The sequence below is a fragment of the Eubalaena glacialis genome, chromosome 10 (assembly GCF_028564815.1).
Source record: "Eubalaena glacialis isolate mEubGla1 chromosome 10, mEubGla1.1.hap2.+ XY, whole genome shotgun sequence".
Taxonomy (NCBI): Eukaryota; Metazoa; Chordata; class Mammalia; order Artiodactyla; family Balaenidae; genus Eubalaena; species Eubalaena glacialis.
The window spans coordinates 39,259,806-39,285,466 of record NC_083725.1 but is presented as its reverse complement, the minus strand read 5'-3'; the positions used below and the strand labels follow the sequence as shown (position 1 = coordinate 39,285,466).

The 25,661-nt window shown below is 37.0% G+C and overlaps 1 protein-coding gene across 3 annotated transcripts; it reads right to left on the bottom strand.

Moving 5' to 3' along the window:
- Nucleotides 1-1,072: 1,072 nt before the first annotated feature.
- Nucleotides 1,073-25,410, bottom strand: LOC133099141 (caspase-13). 3 transcript variants are annotated; one of them, XM_061202616.1, is made up of 9 exons: nt 25,327-25,410; nt 21,310-21,564; nt 9,675-9,784; nt 8,705-8,878; nt 7,260-7,494; nt 6,275-6,418; nt 5,034-5,143; nt 3,383-3,486; nt 1,073-1,626 (listed from the first exon to the last, which is right to left on the bottom strand). In XM_061202616.1, the coding sequence occupies exons 1-8, from the start codon at nt 25,331-25,333 to the stop codon at nt 3,388-3,390; spliced, it is 1,134 nt and encodes a 377-aa protein (XP_061058599.1). In that variant the 5' UTR covers nt 25,334-25,410; the 3' UTR covers nt 1,073-1,626; nt 3,383-3,387. The 3 variants fall into 3 exon arrangements, with proteins under 3 accessions (XP_061058599.1, XP_061058600.1, XP_061058601.1); XM_061202617.1 differs by lacking the exon at nt 9,675-9,784 and having other exon boundaries at nt 21,371-21,564; XM_061202618.1 differs by lacking the exons at nt 21,310-21,564; nt 25,327-25,410 and adding an exon at nt 19,574-19,699.
- Between the last annotated feature and the right edge of the window lie 251 nt (nt 25,411-25,661).

The window sequence follows — 25,661 nt, the reverse complement described above, 5'->3', positions numbered from 1 at the left end:
TCAATTTTTTGTTTTGTTACCATCTCATTAATTTTTTTCTTTTTAATCTTTATTATTTGCTCTCTTCTATTTTCTAAATGGTTCAGTATTTTTCTGACTTCTCAAGTTGAATGCTTAGTTTATACTTTTTTCCTTTCTTCTTTTTATATGTGTTTATGTATATTTCATAATTTATGTTTGTATATGTATATACTATCTGTGTGTGTTTTTATTTCCAACTATGTGGAAATGTGTGGCAGTCTTTATGTTATTAGGTTTCTAATATTATCATGCAGTAGGCAGAGAATGAAGTCTCTCCCTGTATATTTTTGAAACTTTGTGATGTGTCTCATGTCTCCACATGGACAAGTGAAGTCCAGAAACCTAAACATCATGAATCTTTGTAGTGTTAGTTAACCTTACAATTCAAACTTCAGTTAAATTGAAGTTTGAATTACAATTCAAACCCATACAATTTCAGTCTCTCCTTGCTTTGGAGATGTAAGGTGGTACAGTGGTTAATAATTCAGATTCCAGAGAGAGCCAGATTGCCTTCAAATCCTGGTGCAGCCACCTACTAACTGTGTGACTTTGGGCACATCATTTAAGCTCTATTTTCTTTTGTTTCCTTACCTGTAAAATGGGAATATTGATAGTGATTACTTTATAGGGCTGTTATGAGGGTTAAAGTAGCTACTTACATACACAAAATCCCTTATAACAATCAAAATCCTTAAAATAATCCTGACATACAATAATAAATATCACCTATTATGGTTGTATTTGACATCTAGAGAATCCTTTTATTTTTTTAATGCAGTTCATCATGTACTAAAATATTTATTCAGCATTTTGTGTGTATGTAACAGAAGTGGTACATCTCCTTACTTAGTAGCTCAGATGACCATGTTGCCAAAATTCTTCTACCAAGATTCACCCTTCCAGAAATTTTAACATTCTCCTCTTCCATTGCTGACACTCTCCACTCTCTTTGCTGTTCTTTATCTAATATTTGTCTTTCCATACAAACATACTCAGTTACACAATCTTGAATCAAAAGCCCAATTTATTTTAGACAATAACCAAATGTTTGCTAAATAATAAAATTTTCCTGAAGCTTGGAAATATGCAGAAATCTGGAAAGAAAATAATCAACAAGAAAGCAAATTAACTTATAGATAGGAAGAAAGATGCATAGGTGTAATTTGCTAAAATCATAACTTACTGAAGAAAAAATGTACTCAAGCTATGATGTTGGTTGAATAATATATTAGAAAACTTCTTCTGCACAATCCTAGGCCTGGGGTTTGATGAGCGTATAAAGGAGGAGCTGACCAATTTACAGCTCTTGTCTCCAGATGAGCACCATCTCCTTTCACCCTATTGCTGAGGGCAAGTCATGACCAGTTCCCTTCACTCAATGAAGTGCAGATATTATATGCAATAAAACTAGAAAACCCAGTTTGCTTCTTCCACTTCATTTCCATCCATCCACCATTTTAACTGAAAGTCTATTCTCTATTAGAAGACCCCAAAAAACCCAGTTCATTTGTTTTCATTTTCATTGAAAGACAAAAGGTTAAACATGTGTTCTGTACTGGTAAAAGTGCTTCTTGAAGTTGAAACAGCTGAACTTCCTGTAATTTTCTGAAGAAGAGAAAAGGAACAGAAGGTTAAGATAGTAATCCCTGGAAGCCTTCAATCCAACCCTTACTGTGATTCTTCTTTGATTTTCTTCCATATGCTTTTGCCATTTCCCTTGGCTTCTATCTGTGACCTTTGTAGTTTATTCATCAAAAAGTACTCAGAGTGATCTTTGCAAAATCTAAGTTAGATTATATCATTTCTCTCTTCAAAAGCTCTTGAAGGGCTTCCTATCTCACTTAGGATAAAATATTTTAAAACATTTACCATGTGATCACCAAGGCCCATGTGATCAAGCTTCTCACCATTTTTCTGAATTTTACTCTGCCATTTTTCCCACTCTTATTCTCTAGCCAGCTGCCTTCTTGCAGTACTTTAAACGTCTTAAGCACACATCTGCCTCAGGGCATCCGTACTTCCTATTTCTGGTGTTGGGATGCATTTCCCACTAGAAGCATAAGGTTCACTCCCTTACTCTATCCATTCTTTGTTCTGATTTCAAATCATTTCATTACTTCAAAGCAGCCTTTCCTGAGTAATCTATTTATAACAGTACAGTATCCATCTTTTTGTGTTCTTTAGCCCTTTTTATTTTTTCTTCTTAGCTCTTACCACTCTCTAACATATATTTACTTGCTTGTGTATTTAGAGTCTATCTATCTCCACTCACTAGAGTATGAGCTTTCTGAGAGCAAGGACTCTATTTATTTTGTTCACTGGTACATTCCAAGCATCTAGAACAGAACTTGGAACATAGTAAGTGCTTGATAAATATTAGTCAAATAAATAATTCAATCCCCAAATGTGGTTCTATTGGACTAATTAGGCAGTAGAAGCTATTCTGCTGAAGTATCTATGCATTTATGTAGCCAGGGTGTCAGAAACCAGGGGTAGAAGATGGTGGGTAAATATTTCAAGAATTGAGATAAAATTTACTATAAAATATAATCTTAATTATGTTTCTGAGAGGGAGATTAATAATATGCTTATAATACAGTGTGATATAAAGCTGTTATGAGTGAGTAAATAATTGTTGGGTCTAAACTCAATAAACCCATTCTAAAATAATTTGACCAAAAAATTTTTGTTTAAGTGTTAATATGGGTGATTGAAGGGGTTTCTGAGCAGTAATTAAGAATCTGAGAACTGACTCTGAATGGTCTGTGATCTACACTGTGAGAACAGTCAGAGAAGCAGAGTCTTCATTGACACAAACTTTTCCAGGGTGCATTTTATACTGTAAGGAAATGGTAGTTCAGTATCAGTAATATGACACCTGCACTCAGAGGACCACAGTCCTGCTTTCTCTACAGTCACCTCTTTTTTCTGTTTGTTTGTTTGTTTGTTTTAATCTGAGGCAATATTTGGTAACTAATAATGTGTGTATGTGTGTGTGTCAGAGAGAGAGAGAGAAAGAAAGAGAGAGAGACATGAATATAAGTAATAATGGAAGGATGAGTACATGTCTATGCTAATAATTGTTACCTGTGTCCTTCATTGTTTATTACTTTCTGTCTTGGTTTGGCTTACCTTCTTGGTTGATTGATTTATTGATTGATGATTGTAGAGATGTAGGGGTGGATCCAGATGCATATAAATAAAGTAAAAATTAGCAACTAATCAACAAACTACATCAACAAGGAATACTAATTTACTAATTTGACCACTAAAGCAACAGGCTGCCATTGGTCATTGGACCTCACTACTAATATCACTGTCCCACTTATTTTGCTTGCCAACAAAAACTCTTGATACTTACTATTTTCAATTGCCAGGAAAGAGGTAGAAATATCTTGTCATGGAGAGTCGTTCAATGGTGGGCATCTGGGCTTTAACATTTGGTTTTTCAAATGATTTTTGTACCTAAAAATAAAAAGAGGTTCTGGCTGATACATACCTCTTATGCATTCTCAAAAAATGCTTTGCACAATGAGCCAAAAAATTCTTGGAATGAAGGGTGCTCCTAGGATTGATGGAACCAAGCCCTTGGACATTCTAATTCCCTGTCACTGCTACCCTACCTCTTAGAAATGACACCTAATGTCAGAATATGCTCTTTATCTCAAAATACACACCTCATGCCTAATTTAAGTCTTTTCAAACTGCATTTTTTTCTAGTTTCTACTTCTGATCTACAGATCTGATGATTAATTAACCCTTGGTGTTCGTTCATGAGAAGTGGACCTCAGAGATCCTCTATCTTCAAACTCTAACAAGGTTAACACCTCAATTCAATAAGGTTAAAATCCCAGGATTTTGTCCTTAAAGGCTGAATGATGAGCAATATTCACATTCACCATCAAGCTGAGCTCTGAAGTCTTTTTCCGTAGACTGATCAATGAGATCCTACTTACCTAGATCCACTATTTCTAATCTCTTCTGAGGAATTCCCTTGAAAGTATAATGTCTAAATCCTATTCATTCAATAGGACTTAACTTCCTAAGTTCCTATTCACAGAGACTGTGACTCAGGTTACAATGCAATCTTCTCCAATTCACTAAAGGTATATATCCTTCTTTTCCCATGGGAGTGCTACTGTTCTCTATGGTTTTAGTTTAAAAATAACCACACTTTCCCATGTTCTTAATACCAATACTTTTCTCCCCAAAAAAGGAGCGGCATTTATTCACTCATTCATACATTTATTTATTCAATGAATATTAATTCCTCCCTTCCAGCATGTTGAGTGTTGAACAAATCCCTGCCTTCATGAGCTTGCATTCAAGTGAGTAAATACAGATAATAAACAAACAAAATATATACTGGGTGGGTGGTAGTAAGAGCTATTGGAGGAAAATAAATTAGGAAGGAAGGGGCAAATAAGGAATGTCCTGAGTTGGGGAAGAAGTATCAAGTCTTCCCTTCTGGGCCACTCTATTCAAAGAATTTTTCTCCTACATTCTCTTTCATGTGTCCTAAGACTTTCTCTTCTGGATCCTATCACAACATGTATCACACATTTTTTATTGTTGTTGTTGGACTACTTATTCAGTATCCATCTCTCTCACAAGAATGTTAGTTCTAGGTAGCCTTATGTCACATATGTCTCGTTTACCCCTGTGTCATGAAGATATAACCCATTACCAAGTAGACCACCCAATATATATTTATTTAATAAACGAAGCAGTGAAAATTAATCCAAAATACTTTCCATTCTTTGAATTTTAAGAACTTATAACCCATAACACACAAGCTCACATGTTATAATATTTTGTTCTATTTTGATCTTCTGCTGTGGTGCATTAACATAGTCTTTTTGTAAATCAGATTTTAAACACATGGATTACAGAAACCAGTACCACTCTACTTTTGTTTGCTTGACAAAAATCTGTCATTGTCACTTGAAAGGCAAATAATACTAAAGTTTTCCTGAACAAATACATGATTAGAAAAGGAGAGAGGAGCTTACCTTCCTAAATACTTCCTCTAGATGACAGCGCCAAGAATATTTTTGGAAGCATGTGATGAGTTGAGTAATGAAGAGAGAACCTTTTGTGATGTCTCTCCAGGACACATTATCTATGACAATAAGGAGTGGTAAGTCTTGGGCTTCACCATTTTTTTTTTTTTTTTTTACATTTTTGTGTCTTTTAAAACATAGCTTGGGAATTATCTTGACATGTTTAGGGAAGAACTTATAACCTTTCATTAACTCATTTTCCATAAAGAAGATGAACTAAAGAAGCAGCTCATCAAAACTGCAGGTCATTGCATAGTGATTACCTTGTATTTTGGGGATTGACTTTCTACTATGGGACTTATGCTTATTCATTTGGCTTTTAAAGGAGGCTTGAGAGATAATTGTAATTATCCCATTTTACAGAGGAAAAATAGAAGCTCAGAAGGATTAAAGAATTTCCCCATGTTCACACAGGTGATTGTTTACAGATTATATACCATGATGTCTTTCACAATATAGTGAGCAAAATAAATGAAAAGATCTAATGAAACTTTTGGAGGGAAGGGAAATGTTTTTGGTATAGATAGTGGTAATAATTTCACAGGTATATACTTATCTCCAAACTCATTAAACTGTATACATTAATATGTGCAGCTTTTTGTATGTTAATTATACCTCCATAAAGTGGTAAAAGTACTTAAAAATATGTAAATTAGAAACCTCAGATATAAGGCTTCTCAAGATGATTACCTAGAGTTCAAGGACTAGATACTGTTCCCCTAATAGTAGGCCTAATAAGTCCCATTGTATCATTTTCTTCTTTCTTTAAAAGGGCATCCACCTTCTTGCTGGGATACCACTCTAAATAGTACCAGATGGGAAATATGGAGAAAATGGCTTGGAGTTGATAATTTTTGAGAAATGTCTGTCAGTCCCTAGATCCATAAAAACTCTACTCAAAATGTTAAATGGATTTAATAGAAAACTGAATCAATCATTTGTTTTTAACTAGTGTGATGGTAAAGGGATTTTCTTGTATTAGGTTGTTTTAATGGTTACTATACCTTTGTCTGTAAAGTGCAACATATAATAAAAGTCAATCTTTAAAAGTGAAGAATAAGTAAAATATATTGACAGCATTCAAAATTTGCATCAAATCATTGCTGCCCAGAGCTTATCTTGATTTTTTAGAATCATTCAGAGGTAGCCTCAAACCCACAAATCCATGTCTGCAACTGAAAGACACATACGTGGGGTTGAGGAGCAGAAAGCAATGAAGTCCTTCTCCACATGAGTCTTGTAAATGGCATCCTCCTCCAGGTTCTCAGGCGACTGTGAAGAGCTGTCTGCCAAGGCTGCTGGAGAGTCACTGACCCACAATTCCCCACGATTTGCTGTAGAGACATCAATTTCCTACACACTGTGTGTCTCCCTCAGTATGACTATTAAAATTGCCCACCTCATTCTTTTACAATGTTTATTCTAACCAGTTTCACACACACATGTGCACACACACATATACACATACAGGTGCATCTCCACCTCACATATAACAGTTTGCCTTTTTCTTGTGTTGTTGAGCAACATGCCAATTAATAGTGACAGCATGGTAGAACTGGAAGAACCCACTTGCTGAGAATAACAAAGAAGTTAAAGCCTTATCTGCATAATTTCAGAGCATAGTTATCATTTTATAGCTAAATTATTTTGGCTTTTCATCTTCAAACACTGTTCCAAAAAGCTAAAAGGGAACTGGGAGTCAGGAAAAAAAAGCAAAGAAAAATGTCACTGCAATCCCAGTTTCCCTCATCTCCTTATTCATTTCCCTTTCAATAATATATGAGGGGAAAAAAAAGATAATGCTATTACATAATAGCTTGACTTTCAAATGAAATTATTCTCAAGCCAGAGAATGTCAAAATGTCTGTAAAACATTTACAAGTAAAGTTGTCATTAAAATGATTTCATTCCAAGGTTGGAATATTTTTGTTTAACTTTGATTTGAGAATTCTGGTGATCTCCTTCACCACTTACCTTGAATCAAATTGAACAGAAATTTCTCAGCTAACAAAACAAAGTCTCATGATACCAGCCCCCTAAATGGAATTTCCTAATAATTCAATTTAGTTTATTTGCACTGGATGGGGTTTAAGATTGTTTCCCCTAGAAATAAAACATACTACAATCCTCTGCAAACACCTTTATGACTTTTGGATTTTTCATCTCAGAACTCACCACCTCTACAGGCCTGGACAATGATGACCTTAGGTTTGTCCTTTAGACTGAGGCAATTGCGGTTGTTGAATATCCGGAAGATGGTGTCATAAGGTAGCACATCTGGTTTTTCATCACTATGCATAGTCCCACAGATTCCATCCAGGATGCCATGAGACATGAACACCAAGAATGTGCTGTCTGAAGATTTGTGCTCTTCACGGGCAGCAAATCTGCACAGCACTGATTCCATATCCTGAAAAAGACTGCAAAGTCTTACTTTAACAGGACAAGCATTAAAATTAAACTGACCTCCTATTTATCATGATCAGTATAAGAAACATCTGTGACGTTCCAGTCATGGTGGCTTTACATAGTGGTTGCTTGATGATAGTTTTATTTTTATTTCTATAATGGATCAATGGGTTCAACTTTTTGTTCCTTCTGACATTATATAACCTGTCCTCTTAATACATTTTACATTTGCTTATTGTCGCTATATACTTTCATTTTCATCTCTGTATTTTCTCTTGTTACTTAATAAAAACCTTGAATAATAAATGTATCATACCACTTCCTTTCTAAGACACTCCCCACCATACTTAGAATAAAATAAAACTTCTGACATAAGTATATTTCTCCCTTCTGACATCCTTCCTCCTCCTCTAGGCTCTAGTCACTCTGGTCTTTCTGTACTTTTCAAGTGCCAGTTTCATATTAGGTTCAGACTTTTCACTTGTAGTCATGCTTGCTTGGAATATATTTCATTCACATCTTTCCAGAGCTATCTTGTCTCTGATAGTCATGTGTCAGATCCCATATTACCTCCTCAAAATGTCTTTCTTGGCCATCCCATCAAACATTATTACTCCCCACTCACCAATTTGTTCTTATGTTTCCTTTTTCCTTTTCATTTCCTTTTTACTTCTTTTCAATCTTAGAGACACACAGATACATCAAATCTCTGAAATGTTCTGTATTGCTTATAGTTTGATCACCCCCCACCAAGTGAACCTAGATCAAGTTAGCTTGGAACCTTCTGTCTCATTTACAGACCCATCCCCAATGCCAAAATAGCCCCTGGGACAGTCAGGATTCAGTATTTATATGGTGATCACACTCCTGCTAACATTCATTACTCCAGAATTTTCTGGGAAATATTGGGGCTGAATCTCAATCATCCCACTTCAGAATTAAGAATTGTGTGGGTACATATGCCAACCACTTTTTGTACAGTTTTATGGAACTGAGGATATTTGAAGCTCTAAAGAGACATAGATTTCACCCGTCTTAATATTTTTATTTTATAACACACATTCACACACTTAGATACACACACACACACAACACACACAAATGAGACCTATGGTTGTTAAAGTTATTTGCTTAATATTATAATGTTCACTTGTTAGTAGGAAGATATGTGTTGAATATGTATGTGTTTGGGGTGGGTGAGGGGCCCTTACCCTGGCTGTGAGTTTCTCTTCCACATCCACACTGTAGCCAAGGCCCTCAAGCAGCCCCTTCATTCCCATGATGTCATGGGCAGCCCCATTCCTGAGAGGGAGATGATCAAACTCTGTATTGCATATGATGAGAGCCAGACGAGTGCGGGACTTTATCTCCTTTATTGGATAGATCTGAAGGAAATTGATATGCAGTGAGTTTGATTTACCTAAATCTCTCCTAAACCCTCATACACCAATCACTGTTGCTTTTAAGGGCTTGCATAGCTGTCCTCTCTCTTATCCTGTACCAGAATACACTATCTTCCTCTCTTTTAGTAATGGATTGAATTGACAATAGAAAGAAGTACAAATTGGAAGGGAATTATTTTTCAAAAGCCCAGACAATGATCCAGATCATATTTGTGATGGTTACTCGAGAATCCTCAGGAGACTAGAACAATTCCTACCTTCTCCTTCTCCTCTTTCTTCTCCACCTAGTCAAATCTTTCTTAACAATCAAGGCTCAGATCAAATTTCATAAAAACCAGGAGATATTTGCCATTGACTCCAGCTAAAAATAAGTACACCAAAGATCCTTTGCCTTGGGTAACATTATTTTGGTACTATTTTAACTTATAATGTTTTGCAGGTGTTAATAATTTTTAACTGGAATGCAAACAATTACTACTCAGCCATGTTATCTTATAAATATTTTGATTCTATGACTACAGCTAAAATTCTAATAAATCCCAAATATATAGGACAACAAATAAATGAAAAAAGTGAGAGACTTGTATTTTGTCATAGGGCTGAAAGAGAATTAGAATCTGTGTGAAGCCATGTGATTTCCTCCTGTTCAAAGCATCTATGAAAAAGGAATCCACTGTCCCCACCCTGCCACTCTGTAACTAATGCTTTAAGAAATTGTGTAATTACTGAAAGCAATTGTTTTTCTCTCTTTCTCTCTTTCATGTACAGAGCACAATACCTCTTCAGCCCTTTCTTTACACAGTTTAAGAAATTCATCATGAGGGCAAAGCTTGAGGGTATCTGTAGTTTCTGCTGACTCATCTGGTCCAGTCACGATTTCCTCAGGAGCTGCAGGATACATCGCATAATATAAATTGTGATATCTGACTCTGTGACCCAGTTATCACCTAAGAAAACTGACAGAAAAGGGATATCCTGGGAAAAAGATTTTTAACATGTTGGGTTATAGTTGAATCTAACCTGTGTGTGAGGAGACAGATGTATTATGACTGGGAAAGAAGGGAGAAATTCTTGGTAGTAAAAGCAGATCCACTCAAAAATGCAATAATAGATTCTGATATTATGAAGGAGACACCTTAATGATTTAAGGTCAAAGTTAGCCTTCCCTTACTCACCAAAACAGTTTGATTTTTCCAGTGGTTTTACTCTAGGGTATTACTCATCTGTGTGGACTTTCTATTGTCTCTGAGCAAGAGTACATTTAGTAAATATTTATCAGAGTGCTATCTACTAGAAATAGTACTGAGTCACACTCACATTGAGTCACTTTTTTTTTTTTTTTTAAGAGTATGCAGCACTTATTACAAAGCCAGGAAATACAAATGTCCCAGGGCAGGAGGAGGATACAGCCACAGCACCTCAGACACAGGACAAGGTGCAAACACAGACAAACCTGTTGGGGGACACCTGACCCCAAACACATAGGTTGTGATAGAGTCTTGCCTCCTCCCTTCATCCCGATCTGATCTATGCACATTGGAGAAAAAACTGGTGGGCAGGAGTCTGTTGGGGTCTGTCCCTCAGGGGTTGGACCACTTGACTTCTTGGGGATGGAGCTGAGGTCAGATCTCACAGGTTTTGCCTTCTTGTGCTTTTAGATGACTGTTGCTCTTTCCTGACTTGGCCTCAGCTGCGGGTGGGGAGGGCACTGCAATTTAAAATTTTCTAATGTCCACATTGAATAAAAATAGACAGAATCAATTAATTTAATAATATATTTTGTTTAACATAATATATCCAAAATAGTATCATTTTAACCTGTTACTAGCCACAATTTATGCACTTAAAAGCCACGTGTGCCCAGTAGCTATCATATTGGGTAATGTTACATCCCAAGTCCACTCCTAATTCACACAACAAACACAGACACATACACACTCAAATACTTAATAGAATCCTAAATCCTGTACCATCCAGGTATTATTTTTTCAGCAACCTCAGCGTGAATTCTTAACCTTTCCAGAGGAGCTAGGCTTCAGTGATTCACCAAGTTGTGAAGTCAGCTATTTTTTTTTTTAAACATCTTTATTGAAGTATAATTGCTTTACAATGGTGTGTTGTTTCTGCTTTATAACAAAGTGAATCAGTTATACATATACATATGTTCCCACATCTCTTCCCTCTTGCATCTCCCTCCCTCCCACCCTCCCTATCCCACCCCTCTATGTGGTCACAAAGCACCGAGCTGATCTCCCTGTGCTATGCGGCTGCTTCCCACTAGCTATCTATTTTACATTTGGTAGTGTATATATGTCCATGACACTCTCTCACCCTGTCACATCTCACCCCTCCTGCTCCCCATATCCTCAAGTCCATTCTCTAGTAGGTCTGTGTCTTTATTCCCGACTTGCCACTAGGTTCTTCATGACCTTTTTTTTTTTCCCTTAGATTCCATACATATGTGTTAGCATACTGTATTTGTTTTTCTCTTTCTGACTTACTTCACTCTGTATGACAGACTCTAACTCCATCCACCTCATTACAAATACATCCATTTCATTTCTTTTTATGGCTGAGTAATATTCCATTGTATATATGTGCCACATCTTCTTTATCCATTCATCCGATGATGGACACCTAGGTTGCTTCCATGTCCTGGCTATTGTAAACAGAGCTGCAATGAATATTTTGGTACATGACTCTTTCTGAATTATGGTTTTCTCAGGGTATATGCCCAGTAGTGGGATTGCTGGGTCGTATGGTAGTTCTACTTTTAGTTTTTTAAGGAACCTCCATACTGTTCTCCATAGTGGCTGTATCAATTTACATTCCCACCAACAGTGCAAGAGTGTTCCCTTTTCCCCACACCCTCTCCAGCATTTATTGTTTCTAGATTTTTTGATGATGGCCATTCTGACCGGTGTGAGATGATACCTCATTGTAGTTTTGATTTGCATTTCTCTAATGATTAATGATGTTGAACATTCTTTCATGTGTCTGTTGGCAATCTGTATATCTTCTTTGGAGAAATGTCTATTTAGGTCTTCTGCCCATTTTTGGATTGGGTTCTTTGTTTTTTTGTTATTGAGCTGCATGAGCTGCTGGTAAATCTTGGAGATTAATCCTTTGTCAGTTGCTTCATTTGCAAATATTTTCTTCCATTCTGAGGGTTGTCTTTTGGTCTTGTTTATGGTTTCCTTTGCTGTGCAAAAGCTTTTAAGTTTCATTAGGTCCCATTTGTTTATTTGTGTTTTTATTTCCATTTCTCTAAGAGCTGGGTCAAAAAGGATCTTGCTGTGATTTATGTCATAGAGTGTTCTGCCTATGTTTTCCTCTAAGAGTTTGATAGTGTCTGCCCTTACACTTAGGTCTTTAATCCATTTTGAGTTTATTTTTGTGTATGGTGTCAGGGAGTGTTCTAAGTTCATACTTTTACATGTACCTGTCCAATTTTCCGAGCACCACTTATTGAAGAGGCTGTCTTTTCTCCACTGTATATGCTTGCCTCCTTTATCAAAGATAAGGTGACCATATGTGCGTGGGCTTATCTCTGGGCTTTCTATCCTGTTCCATTGATCTATATTTCTGTTTTTGTGCCAGTACCAAACTGTCTTGATTACTGTAGCTTTGTAATATAGTCTGAAGTCAGGGAGCCTGATTCCTCCAGCTCCATTTTTCGTTCTCAAGATTGCTTTGGCTACTCGGGGTCTTTTGTGTTTCCATACAAATTGTGAAATTTTTTGTTCTAGTTCTGTGAAAAATGCCAGTGGTAGTTTGATAGGGATTGCATTGAATCTGTAGATTGCTTTGGGTAGCAGAGTCATTTTCACAATGTTGATTCCATCAATCCAAGAACATGGTACATCTCTCCATCTATTTGTATCGTCTTTAATTTCTTTCATCAGTGTCCTATAATTTTCTGCATACAGGTCTTTTGTCTCCTTAGGTAGGTTTATTCCTAGATATTTTATTCTTTTTGTTGCAATGGTAAACGGGAGTGTTTTCTTAATTTCACTTTCAGATTTTTCATCATTAGTATATAGGAATGCAAGAGATTTCTGTGCATTAATTTTGTATCCTGCTACTTTACCAAATTCATTGATTAGCTCTAGTAGTTTTCTGGTAGCCTCTTTAGGATTCTCTATGTATAGTATCATGTCATCTGCAAACAGTGACAGCTTTACTTCTTCTTTTCCATTTCGGATTCCTTTTATTTCTTTTTCTTCTCTGATTGCTGTGGCTAACACTTCCAAAACTATGTTGAATAATAGTGGTGAGAGTGGGCAACCTTGTCTTGTTCCTGATCTTAGTGGAAATGGTTTCAGTTTTTCACCATTGAGGACAATGTTGGCTGTGGGTTTGTCATATATGGCCTTTATTATGTTGAGGAAAGTTCCCTCTATGCCTACTTTCTGCAGGGCTTTTAACATAAATGGGTGTTGAATTTTGTCGAAAGCTTTCTCTGCATCTATTGAGATGATCATATGGTTTTTCTCCTTCAATTTGTTAATATGGTGTATCACGTTGATTGATTTGCATATATTGAAGAATCCTTGCATTCCTGGAATAAACCCCACTTGATCATGGTGTATAATCCTTTTAATGTGCTGTTGGATTCTGTTTGCTAGTATTTTGTTGAGGATTTTTGCATCTATGTTCATCAGTGATATTGGCCTGTAGTTTTCTTTCTTTGTGACATCTTTGTCTGGTTTTGGTATCAGGGTGATGGTGGCCTCGTAGAATGAGTTTGGGAGTGTTCCTCCCTCTGCAATATTTTGGAAGAGTTTGAGAAGGATAGGTGTTAGCTCTTCTCTAAATGTTTGATAGAATTTGCCTGTGAAGCCATCTGGTCCTGGGCTTTTGTGTGTTGGAAGATTTTTAATCACAGTTTCAATTTCAGTGCTTGTGATTGGTCTGTTCATATTTTCTATTTCTTCCTGGTTCAGTCTCAGCAGGTTGTGCATTTCTAAGAATCTGTCCATTTCTTCCAGGTTGTCCATTTTATTGACATAGAGTTGCTTGTAGTAATCTCTCATGATCGTTTGTATTTCTGCAGTGTCAGTGGTTACTTCTCCTTTTTCATTTCTAATTCTATTGATTTGAATCTTCTCCCTTTTTCTCTTGATGAGTCTGGCTAATGGTTTATCAATTTTGTTTATCTTCTCAAAGAACCAGCTTTTAGTTTCATTGATTTTTGCTATTGTTTCCTTCATTTCTTTTTCATTTATTTCTGATCTGATCTTTATGATTTCTTTCCTTCTGCTAGCTTTGGGGTTGTTTTGTTCTTCTTTCTCTAATTGCTTTAGGTGCAAGGTTAGGTTGTTTATTCGAGATGTTTCCTGTTTCTTGAGGTAGGCTTGTATTGCTATAAACTTCCCTCTTAAAACTGCTTTTGCTGCATCCCATAGGTTTTGGGTCGTCGTGTCTCCATTGTCATTTGTTTCTAGGTATTTTTTGATTTCCCGCTTGATTTCTTCAGTGATCACTTCATTATTGAGTAGTGTATTGTGTAGCCTCCATGTGTTTGTATTTTTTACAGATCTTTTCCTGTAATTGATATCTAGTCTCATAGCATTGTGGTCGGAAAAGATACTTGATACGATTTCAATTTTTTAAAATTTACCAAGGCTTGATTTGTGACCCAAGATATGATCTATCCTGGAGAATGTTCCATGAGCACTTGAGAAGAATGTGAATTCTGTTGTTTTTGGGTGGAATGTCCTATAAATATCAATTAAGTCCATCTTGTTTAATGTATCATTTAAAGCTTGTGTTTCCTTATTTATTTTCATTTTGGATGATCTGTCCATTGGTGAAAGTAGGGTGTTAAAGTCCCCTATTATGATTGTGTTACTGTCAATTTCCCCTTTTACAGCTCTTAGTATTTGCCTTATGTATTGAGGTGCTCCTATGTTGGGTGCATAAATATTTACAATTGTTATACCTTCCTCTTGGATCGATCCCTTGATCATTATATAGTGTCCTTCTTTGTCTCTTGTAATAGTCTTTATTTTAAAGTCTATTTTGTCTGATATGAGAATTGCTACCCCAGCTTTCTTTTGATTTCCATTTGCATGGAATATCTTTTTCCATCCCCTCACTTTCAGTCTGTATATGTCTCTAGGTCTGAAGTGGGTCTCTTGTAGACAGCATATATATGGGTCTTGTTTTTGTATCCATTCAGCCAGTCTGTGTCTTTTGGTGGGAGCACTTAATCCATTTACATTTAAGGTAATTATCGATATGTATGTTCCTATTCCCATTTTCTTAAATGTTTTGAGTTTGTTATTGTAGGTGTTTTCCTTCTCTTGTGTTTCTTGCCTAGAGAAGTTCCTTTAGCATTTGTTGTAACGCTGGTTTGGTGGTGCTGAACTCTCTCAACTTTTGCTTGTCTGTAAAGGTTTTAATTTTCCATCAAATCTGAATGAGATCCTTGCTGGGTAGAGTAACCTTGGTTGTAGGTTTTTCTCCTTCATCACTTTAAGTATATCCTGCCACTCCCTTCTGGCTTGCAGAGTTTCTGCTGAAAGATCAGCTGTTAACCTTATGGGGATTCCCTTGTGTGTTATTTGTTGTTTTTCCCTTGCTGCTTTTAATATGTTTTCTTTATATTTAATTTTTGATAGTTTGATTAATATGTGTCTTGGTGTGTTTCTCCTTGGATTTATCCTGTATGGGACTCTCTGTGCTTCCAGGACTTGATTAACTATTTCCTTTCCCATATTAGGGAAGTTTTCAACTATAATCTCTTCAAATATTTTCTCAGTCCCTTTCTTTTTCTTTTCTTCTTCTGGGACCCCTATGATTCTAATGTTGGTGCGTTTAATGTTGTCCCAGAGGTCTCTGAGACTGTCCTCAGTTCTTTTCATTCCTTTTTCTTTATTCTGCTCTGCAGTAGTTATTTCCACTATTTTATCTTCCAGGTCACTTAACCGTTCTTCTGCCTCAGTTATTCTGCTATTGATCCCTTCTAGAGTACTTTTAATTTCATTTATTGTGTTTTTCATCGTTGCTTGGTTCCTCTTTAGTTCTTCTACGTCCTTGTTAAATGTTTCTTGCATTTTGTCTATTCTATTTCCAAGATTTTGGATCATCTTTACTATCATTATTCTGAATTCTTTTTCAGGTAGACTGCCTATTTCCTCTTCATTTGTTAGGTCTGGTGTGTTTTGACCCTGCTCCTTCACCTGCTGTGTGTTTTTTTGTCTTCTCATTTTGCTTATCTTACTGTGTTTGGGGTTTCCTTTTCACAGGCTGCAGGTTCGTAGTTCCCATTGTTTTTGGTATCTGTCCCCAGTGGCTAAGGTTGGTTCAGTGGGTTGTGTAGGCTTCCTGGTGGAGGGGACTAATGCCTGTGTTCTGGTGGATGAGGTTGGATCTTGTCTTTCTGGTGGGCACGTCCATGTCTGGTGGTGTGTTTTGGGGTGTCTGTGGCCTTATTATGATTTTAGGCAGCCTCTCTGTTAATGGATGGGGCTGTGTTCCTGTCTTGTTAGTTGTTTGGCATAGGGTGTCCAGCACTGTAGCTTGCTGGTCATTGAGTGAAGCTGGGTCTTGATGTTGAGATGGAGATCTCTGAGAGATTTTTGCCGTTTGGTATTACGTGGAGCTGGGAGGTCTCTTGTGGACCAGTGTCCTGAAGTTGGCTCTCCCACCTCAGAGGCACAGCCCTGATGCCTGGCTGGAGCACCAAGAGCCTTTCATCCACACGGCTCAGAATAAAAGGGAGAAAAAATAGAAAGAAAGAAAGAGGATAAAATAAAATAAAATAAAGCTATTATAATAAAAAATAAGAAAAAAAATTATTAAGAATAAATTTATTAAGAAAAAAAAATTTTAATTTTTAAAAATAGATTTATTAATTTTTTATAATAAAAGATAAGAAAAAATTATTAAGAAAAAAATTATTAAGAAAAAAATTTTTAATTTTTTAAAATAAAAAATATGAAAAAACCTATTAAAAAAATTTTTAATTTTTTAAAAATAGAAAATAAGGAAAAAATTATTAAGAAAACATTTACTGGGAAAAAAAATTTTTTTTAAGTTAAAAAAAAAAAAAAAAAAAGGACGGACCTAACCCTGGGACTAACGGTGAGAGCAAACCTATACAGACAAAACCTCACCCAGAAGCATACACATATACACTCACAAAAAAAGGAAAAGGGGAAAAATTAATATATCCTGCTCCCAAAGTCCACCTCCTAAATTTGGGATGATTCGTTGTCTATTCAGGTATTCAACAGATGCAGGCACATCAAGTTGTTTGTGGAGCTTTAATCCGCTGCTTCTGAGACTGCTGGGAGAGATTTCCCTTTCTCTTCTTTGTTGGTACAGCTCCCGGGGTTCAGCTTTGGATTTGGACCCGCCTCTGCATGTAGGTCACCTGAGGGCGTCTGTTCCCCGCCCAGACAGAACGGGGTTAAAGGAGCAGCTGATTCGGGGGCTCTGGCTCAGTCAGGCCCGGGGGAGGGAGCGGTACGGAGGAGGCAGGGCGAGCCTGCGGCGGCAGAAGCCGGCGTGACGTTGCAGCAGCCTGAGGCGCGCCGTGCGCTCTCCCGGGGAAGTTGTCACCGGATCACGGGAGCCTGGCCATGGCGGGCTGCACAGGCTCCCGGGAGGGGCGGTGTGGAGAGTGACCTGTGCTCGCACACAGGCTTTTTGGTGGCAGCAGCTGCAGCCTTAGCGTCTCATGCCCGTCTCTGGGGTCTGCGCTGATAGCCACGGCTCGCGCCCATCTCTGGAGTTCGTTTAAGCGGCGCTCTGAATCCCCTCTCCTTGCGTGCCACGAAACAAAGAGGCAAGAAAAAGTCTCCTGCCTCTTCAGCAGCTGCAGACTTTTTCTCGGCCTCCCTCCCGGCTAGCTGTGGTGCGCTAGCCCCTTCAGGCTGTGTTCACGCCGCCAACCCCAGTCCTCTCCCTGCGATCCAACCGAAGCCCGAGCCTCAGCTCCCAGACCCCACCCGCCCCGGCGGGTGAACAGACAAGCCTCTCAGGCTGGTGAGTGCTGCTCAGCGCCGAGCCTCTGTGCGGGAATCTCTCCATTTTTCCCTCTGCGCCCCTGTTGCTGTGGGATCCGCGCTGATAACCACGGCTCGCACCCGTCTCTGGAGCTCGTTTAGGCGGCGCTCTGAATCCCCTCTCCTTGCCCGCCGCAAAACAAAGAGGCAAGAAAAAGTCTCTTGCCTCTTCGGCAGCTGCAGTCTTTTTCCCGGACTCCTTCCTGGCTAGCACCGAAGCCCCAGCCTCAGCTCCCAGCCCCCGCCCGCCCCAGCCGCTGAGCAGACAAGCCTCTCGGGCTGGTGAGTGCTGAAGTCAGCTATTTAAAGGAGAAATGCTATGCATTAATCATAGTATTGCATCCAGTGTCGAAGGGACAATTTTTTTGTCAGAGATTCTACATCACTCTGAATGTCCTTGCCTCCAAAGTGCTGAATAACCAGCCTTAAATTTTCAACCCGTTTTAAAATGTGAGGAAATAACTTCTCCTAGTTGGAAAAGTTTGTTTCTGACTCATCCTGACCTAATCCCTTGAGAAATGTAATATTTTCTGAAACTGTTTGGCCTCATGTGACTAAGATTGTGCAAGAGACTGGGAAAGTCCAGAGCCCTCCCTTGGAGAGGGAAGGAAGAGATTCCTCATAAACAAAAATCAGAAGAGGTTTGTCAAGACCTAACATAACAAGGTTTTTGTCTATGAAAGTAATAAACTTTTATGTTCATTTACATGAACGAACCAAGACAGTCTCTTATTTTATTTTATTTTAATTAGAAAGGCAATAATATCTTCTGCAAATTTTTCAGTTTTTAAACTTTATAATTTTTTCCATTTCACTTATTTGTTTCCATTAGTTTTTAAATAATATTTTTTTATAAATGTCTTTCTAAAAAGTGTGCAAAAAATGTAAGCTCTGGAGATGCAGCAAGTGGTATGTCTTTAAGGCTACCAAACTGTCTTAACATGTATTTCTGTAGATAAAGTACTGACACATACTCTCCTTTCCTACTCCAGAAGATTCTGCCAACGTGAAGAAGTCCAGGATCCTGGGATAGTCCCTGGTCAGAGGGTATGTTTTGTCATTGAAAGTCTCCTGTTTCCAGGTCATTTACAGGTTTGGTGTACTCTTGAATTTAATAAATGTCATCTCCTAATGACAATTATATGTCTATATATAGATACGGTATTTACAGATAAAACTGAAAATTAGACTATCTTACGTCTAATAGTAAAATTAGCATGAAAATGAATCATTTCGTTACAATGTAATAAATATAGTGTAGCCTGCTGTTCAAAAGGAGTACCCATGGGCCTGACAGCACAGAAAAAAGAAATAAGAAAATTAGCAGTTTAGATAAAAACTTTAATATCTGAGTTGTATCTGTTACCTAATGAAATGCTCAAGAAACCCCTTAAACTGAAACAAAACTAAAGATACTGATATTAGATAAGACAAGTCCTTCTCCCTTGGCAAGTAGGAATTTGAGTAATTATCTCTCTGACTAAATAACAGTGCTTGGCACATAGTATGTACATATACTGCTAAATAATTGAAACAAATAGCTTAGGTTCTTCCTATCCCCCACTCCATTTCCTCAGTACCTCGTTAAGAACCCTCTGAATTATATCCATGCCCAAAAGGCCTGGCTAGGGCTTTTACATATTCTAATAGCCCTACTCACCAAGCTTCCTGGTCTCCTGGGCCAGCATACTCGAGGTGTCCTGAGATTCCTCTGGAGGTTCCATGTACAGTAGAACTCAGGGGGCTACTGGATACTTCATGAAACGGTCTATACCTGCCTCCTGCCTGCCACAGACTCTGCTGATGGGATAGGTTATTTCAGTTTAAGGTTCATTCTGGTTCCTGGGGTTGCTAAAATCATTTTGAAGTTCCCCTTATTTCAATTTTGATTCCCATTTGTTGAATTATCTCTGATCTTTTTTTAATTTATTTTATTCTATTCCATTCTATTCCTTTATGGCTTATTTTAGGATACTGAATATAGTTTCCTGTGCTATACAGTAGGACCTTGTTGTTTATCCATTATATATGTAATAGTTTGCATCTGCTTACTCCAAACTCCCAATCTATCCCTCGCCCACACCCCTCCCCCTTGGCAACCACAAGTCTGTTCTCTGATTTTGTTTTTAAATCCAAATTGTTTTTATCCCATCCCAGGTTTAAGAGAAAGTAATAAACCTGCACAAGGACCAATTTAAATGTTAATGATAACATAGATTAAGCCACAATCTTGGACATCTATTAGACTAGTGTGTACTTCCTGCTGGTGGGAGTGTCCCTTCTCCATAGAGAAGGAATTATTGAAAAAGCTTATTTGCTATAGTGAGGTCTCTACAGTTATGTTGCATTTTGTTTATTATTGCTTATTATTATTGATAAACTCTAGTATTCAGGCTGGAATTTTAGGTTAAACCCTATACCAAATTGAGTCCATCACTGGTGAACTTGGATCTGAGGATATTTAGACTTTAGTAATATTCATAATTCAATTAAAGTGAAGTTTTGAAAGATGTTAATATATTGGACAGTTTATATTGAATAGGTATTCTCCTGATCATATTTTGTAACTCACAGAAATGAGTAAGCACAGTAAACATTTAAATATTATAAGCTAAAGAATAATTCTGATAACTAATATTTATTACATGCATGTTCTTCATTTGCCTATTCATCCTATATTCATTACATGCCTGCTATGTCTCTGGCACTCTGCTAAGAGCTATTATTCATTGGTGAAGAAAACAGTTGTGATCTGGATTAAGAAACTCAGTGGATTATAGTCTTGTCTAATGAGATAGACAGGGGATAGAAGTGTAATAGATTTGATGTGGAGAATAAAGAGTTTCATTTTATATATCTTAGCTTTGTGAAGCCAGTGGAACATTCAAGTGGAAATGTTGAATATGCAGCTAGAGCTAAATATATCTGGAGTTCAGAGGAGAGTTCCAGATGGGAGCTAAAATATTAGGAATTATCAGTCTGTGCCTGCCATTATGTTCCTAGCTTTACAAAGCCTGTGATGAAGTGACTGAAATTGTCCCCACTTCACAGATGCTCATACTGATGCTTAAGGAGGTTAAGAAACTTGAATGAAGTCACATAGTGTCCAAAGTGACAAAAATGTGAGTTCAGCTCCAGGTATCCCTTACTACAAAGTCTCTGCAATTAGCTATCTCTATGATCAACCTAAACACAAGGACTCAACTTCTAAGCTAATTGGAAATTAGATGCCCTCCCACAAATGACAAGGTGACCTCTAAAAGGACAATGATAGGTTTAGTGAAAATTATACTTTAGTAATAGGAGGATGGGGGACTTAGAGGACAGTGGAGCAGCCTTGGAGCCAAGTAGATCTGAAAAATTTAAGATATCCCTTGAAAACAATTCCAGTCTTACCTTTTATACTGGTGGAATTTTTTTCTATGTTTAGGAAGGTTTGAACAAAGATTTGACCTGCCTCATGGCGTTTCTGTCGCATAGAGTCCACCAAGACCCGCGCCTTGTCTCCAAGCTTGGCATCATAAATTTTTTTCTTCTCCTCTTCCTCCAATTTCAGGACATCTTTTCCCACCAAGTCATCCAAAACGCCAGTAATGAGTTCTTTGCCCACAGATTCCAAAATCTTAAGTGGGTTTTTGTTGCGTGTGTCTTCTGTCAGAAATACAAAGCTTCCTTTGACTTGATCTTGTCTCAATAAAAAATTCAGAATTGAAAATAATCTGATGACTGATCTTTCAATATGGTAGATCAATATGACACCAGGTTAATATATTACTGTCTGGGATAATTAGAATTTTTGTGGGTGAATAAGGAAGTCAAATTAATAAGTATTTTATTGTAATACCACAGGTATTATTTGAATGGATAGTGCATGGGAAGGCAGGGTATCTCATCAATACTTAATTAAATCTACAATGACAAAGTCCATCTAGATATAAAGATAGTCTTAACACAAAATGACATATTCTAAAAAAATGCACCAAGACATTGAACAAAAACTTTGCCCCAGAAGCACCAGCCTCATTGTTCATGTTATCTTGAAGTATTCTTTCAATAAATGTTTATTGGGCAACTATTATGAGAAAGAAACATGGACATTACAAGGCATGAATAAAACGTTACCCAATATCAGTTCATTTAATAACAGCTAACATCTATTATGCATTTAGGATTAAAAAAGAAATACATATAAAACAATACACAATATTATTATTATTTACAAGTCTCTGTACTAAATACTTTATAAATATTAATATGATGGACCCTCACAATAATCCAATGAGATGGTTAATATTTTCCCTATTTTACAGATCATTTAAATAAAATGCCCAGATCACACAAATTAGGATTTGAATTCTGTTCTTATACCATATTCTATAAAGTTAAACATAGCACAGCTTCAGTAATAATAGTTGATTTTCATTGAGGCCCCATTGGTCTCAAGTGTTTCATGTGAATCTTATCAGTTAAAGTTAATAAAAATTCCATGTAACATATATATTAATATTTCTATTATGTAGTAAAGGAAACAGACACAGAGAAGTTAGTTAAATATTTGATCCAAATTGTGTGAATAGTACACCATGTTTAGTAAGAGGGTAGGAAGGGATTCAAACTCAGGGGTTCAGAATCTAGTCCCCACTCTTAAATCATCAAACTACTTTACATGATACTTGGTAAAGAGTTACTTATGAGAATAGAAAGTGATTCAGGGACTCAGAAAAGACTGGGTAAATTTCTGCAGATGAGGTCACAAAATGCTTCTTCTTAGAAAAGGTGGCAGAAAAACTGGTCTTACACTAGAGTATACACATGTCAGAACAGAGAGATTGAAGAATTATGAACAACATGCAGGTTAATCTATGAAATATTTACTCTGACTGAATTCTGGGTTTCTATTTTATTTATTTCTGCCTTCAACAAGGTTGAGTGTTGACTGAATAAGTGGTACTGGGAGAAATATGGTAAAAAATAAAACCAAAGAGTTTTTACTTTACATCCTCTTATTATCTACACATTCTCATGGCTTCAGTTATTAGCTTTAAATAATAAATAAATTATCCCTGAATTTATAGATTCAGCCCAAAGGTGGATCCCAAAATTGAGGCTCATATATTCATCCCTTCTCTGTATCCCACAAACTCATTAAACTCAACTTTTAAAAGCTGAACTGCTCATTTTTCATCACCTGCTTCATTCCCTATATGTACTAGTTAATGGTATCTTACAGTCAAGTGCACCAAATCAGTAAAAGCTGGTGATACTGAACCTCTTCTGCTTTCTTTATATCTTATTTTCCATCTCACTTCAAACTGTATTGATTTTATGTCCTAAATATTTGCAGAATCTGACTACTTCTCCCTTTCTAACTGTTTGATACTCTAGTTCAGGCCAACATCCTTTCTTGTTTAATTACTCTAAGAGTCTGATAAATCTACTCTTGTCCCCTTCTAATCTGTTCTTCACAATGAAGCAAAGTCAGTGTTCTAAAAATCTAGATGTAACCATGAAATGTCTCAGCTTATTCTAATCTAGGTCTTCTCATTCAGCCGCATCCTCTGCTACTATACCCACCTTGCTCATTACATTTTAAACGCTTTGCCTTTCTTTCAGATTCTACAAAGCCTTGACTTAGGGATCATTATGTGTACAGTTTCTCACACCCAACATTCTTTTCTATTTCTCAACTACTTCCTGTTTATCTTCAGGTCTCAGATGACATGCCATTTTCTTTAGGAAATTCTCCCTGATGCTTAAGACTAGACTGAGTGTCAGAGCAATATGCTCCCAGAGAAACTTGTTTCTCCCTAAGCTAGCATTTTTTTCCTTATAGTTGTTAATTAGTTAACAATGGCAACCAAACTCATTAGTTTATGTTTATTGAGTCACTTTACTTGTTTTGTCTACTGCTTTTCAGTTTATCATATCTATTAACTAATGATTCCCTGATTCCAATTCAATAACAAGTAAGGTCATCCTGCCTAGCTAAAGAGGCAGCCATGAGTGTGAATTTAACGTACTACTCCCCAGTCAAATGCTGTATGAGCGTCATGAAGAAGAAAAGAAAACAGTCAGTCCTTACATTTTAGGAGCTTAAATTAAATGTGTGAGATGAAAGAGAAACCCTGGAAAGAATTACACTACAGGGAAAATGAAAGAAATAAAGAAACACAATAGCAAGAAAGTATGAGTGGGGGGAATGCAAGTAAATGTTTGTTAATGAAGCTGAAATCATGCTTTAGAGAGATTAATGGTAAAGTGAATAAATATATTTTGAAAGGTAGGAAAACCTGTCTGACAAGTTCAGACATTTTTTAAAAGGCAATACAGAGCCATTGTATGTTCCTGAGTAAGAAAATTGCATTTGTAAATACCTAGAAGGTAAGAACTGAAAGATAAGGATCTGATCATCTTTCCTAACAATGCTAATCTGCAGACAAACCTAGTCCAGCTACATAAGAATCATTTGTAGATCTTTAAAAGATTATAAATGTTTACGGTCTATCCATGGTTGAGTAATTTGGGGTTATGAAGGGGGAAATAATCTAAGTTTGTTAATGTCTACAGATTATTTAGATTTGTTGTAAGGTTTAGAAACCACTGATCTAGTTGAACCTCTTCCTTTTCAAATGAAGAAAATGAAGCCAAAGAAGTGATATATACACTAATATGTATAAAATGGATAACTAATAAGAACCTGCTATATTAAAAAAATAAATTAAATAAAATTCTAAATTCAAAAAGAAGTGATATGATATACCTGAATACTAGCTGCATAAATAGCCAATGATTCCATCTCTTATGCTTTCCAGTTTCTGTGTGTAAGATATGTGACCTGAAAACAGTATGCAGGATGGATAGGAGGGTTAAATCCTGGAGAGAGGGAGACCAGTTAAAAACTGTGATAGCAATCCAAGAAATACTGTGTTAGAGTAGTTAGAAAGGGGGGAAAATGTAGTTACTTTATAAAGACAAAGAGCATAATTCAATATAGGATATAGCAAGGGGGGGTGGGAATTCAAAGACTCACTTATCTGATTATGGGGACAATTTTATGGAATCAAGAGGAAGCTGAGAAGATTTCAGAGTGCATTTAGGAATTTTCAGAGTTTTCTCACACATAAATAACTTACTATATTTGTCTTTATCCACCCTTCACTTTGATTACCAGGAGCTGCAAAAAAGGAAATAACTTCTTCCTGGCTCTGAGATAATCTGGACACCATACTCTCCTTCAGCGTCTCCAAGGCAGTGCCCCCCAGTTCAAGTTACACAGAGCTAATAAGGAGAATTTAGCTTGCACAGGATTGGCTCACTTCCCTTTTGTATATTTCTTCCTGTCACAAAGCAATTAATAAGTGTTTTCTAAGACCCAAGTTCCTGACCCTCAGCTAGGAAAGGACCCTTACTCACCAGCCATATGTAACAACCGTAGTCCCTTCCTGATGCCTCGAGAAGAGCACAGGCTTGAAAATGAAAGTTACTGGACACTTCCTCCATTCAGGGGGCGGGGACTCCTAATCATAGATTGGGAAACTGCTGCTCAGAACTTCTGCGTTCACTGTCAGGAAGTTCCCTGTAGTCAGCAAATGGATTTCCCAATCCTTTGGGAAGAATTATTTCTTCTTTTTGGAAGAAAAAAATTGAATTGACAAAACATTTTCCAACCTATGTTGGAATCTCTGACTGTTTTTTCCCTCCTTTTCTTTTTCTTTCCTCATTGCTCCACACCTCGTTCTCTCTGTCCT

Bases quoted from the DNA above. Each gene is read 5' to 3' on its own strand.
- LOC133099141 (XM_061202616.1), bottom strand. The intron at 6,419-7,259 runs GTGAGTTCTGAG...ATGTCTCTACAG, and splicing joins TGTCCAGGCCTGTAGAGGTG to CAAATCGTGGGGAATTGTGG. The intron at 5,144-6,274 runs GTATGTGTCTTT...TTATTGTCATAG, and splicing joins TTTCTGCTCCTCAACCCCAC to ATAATGTGTCCTGGAGAGAC.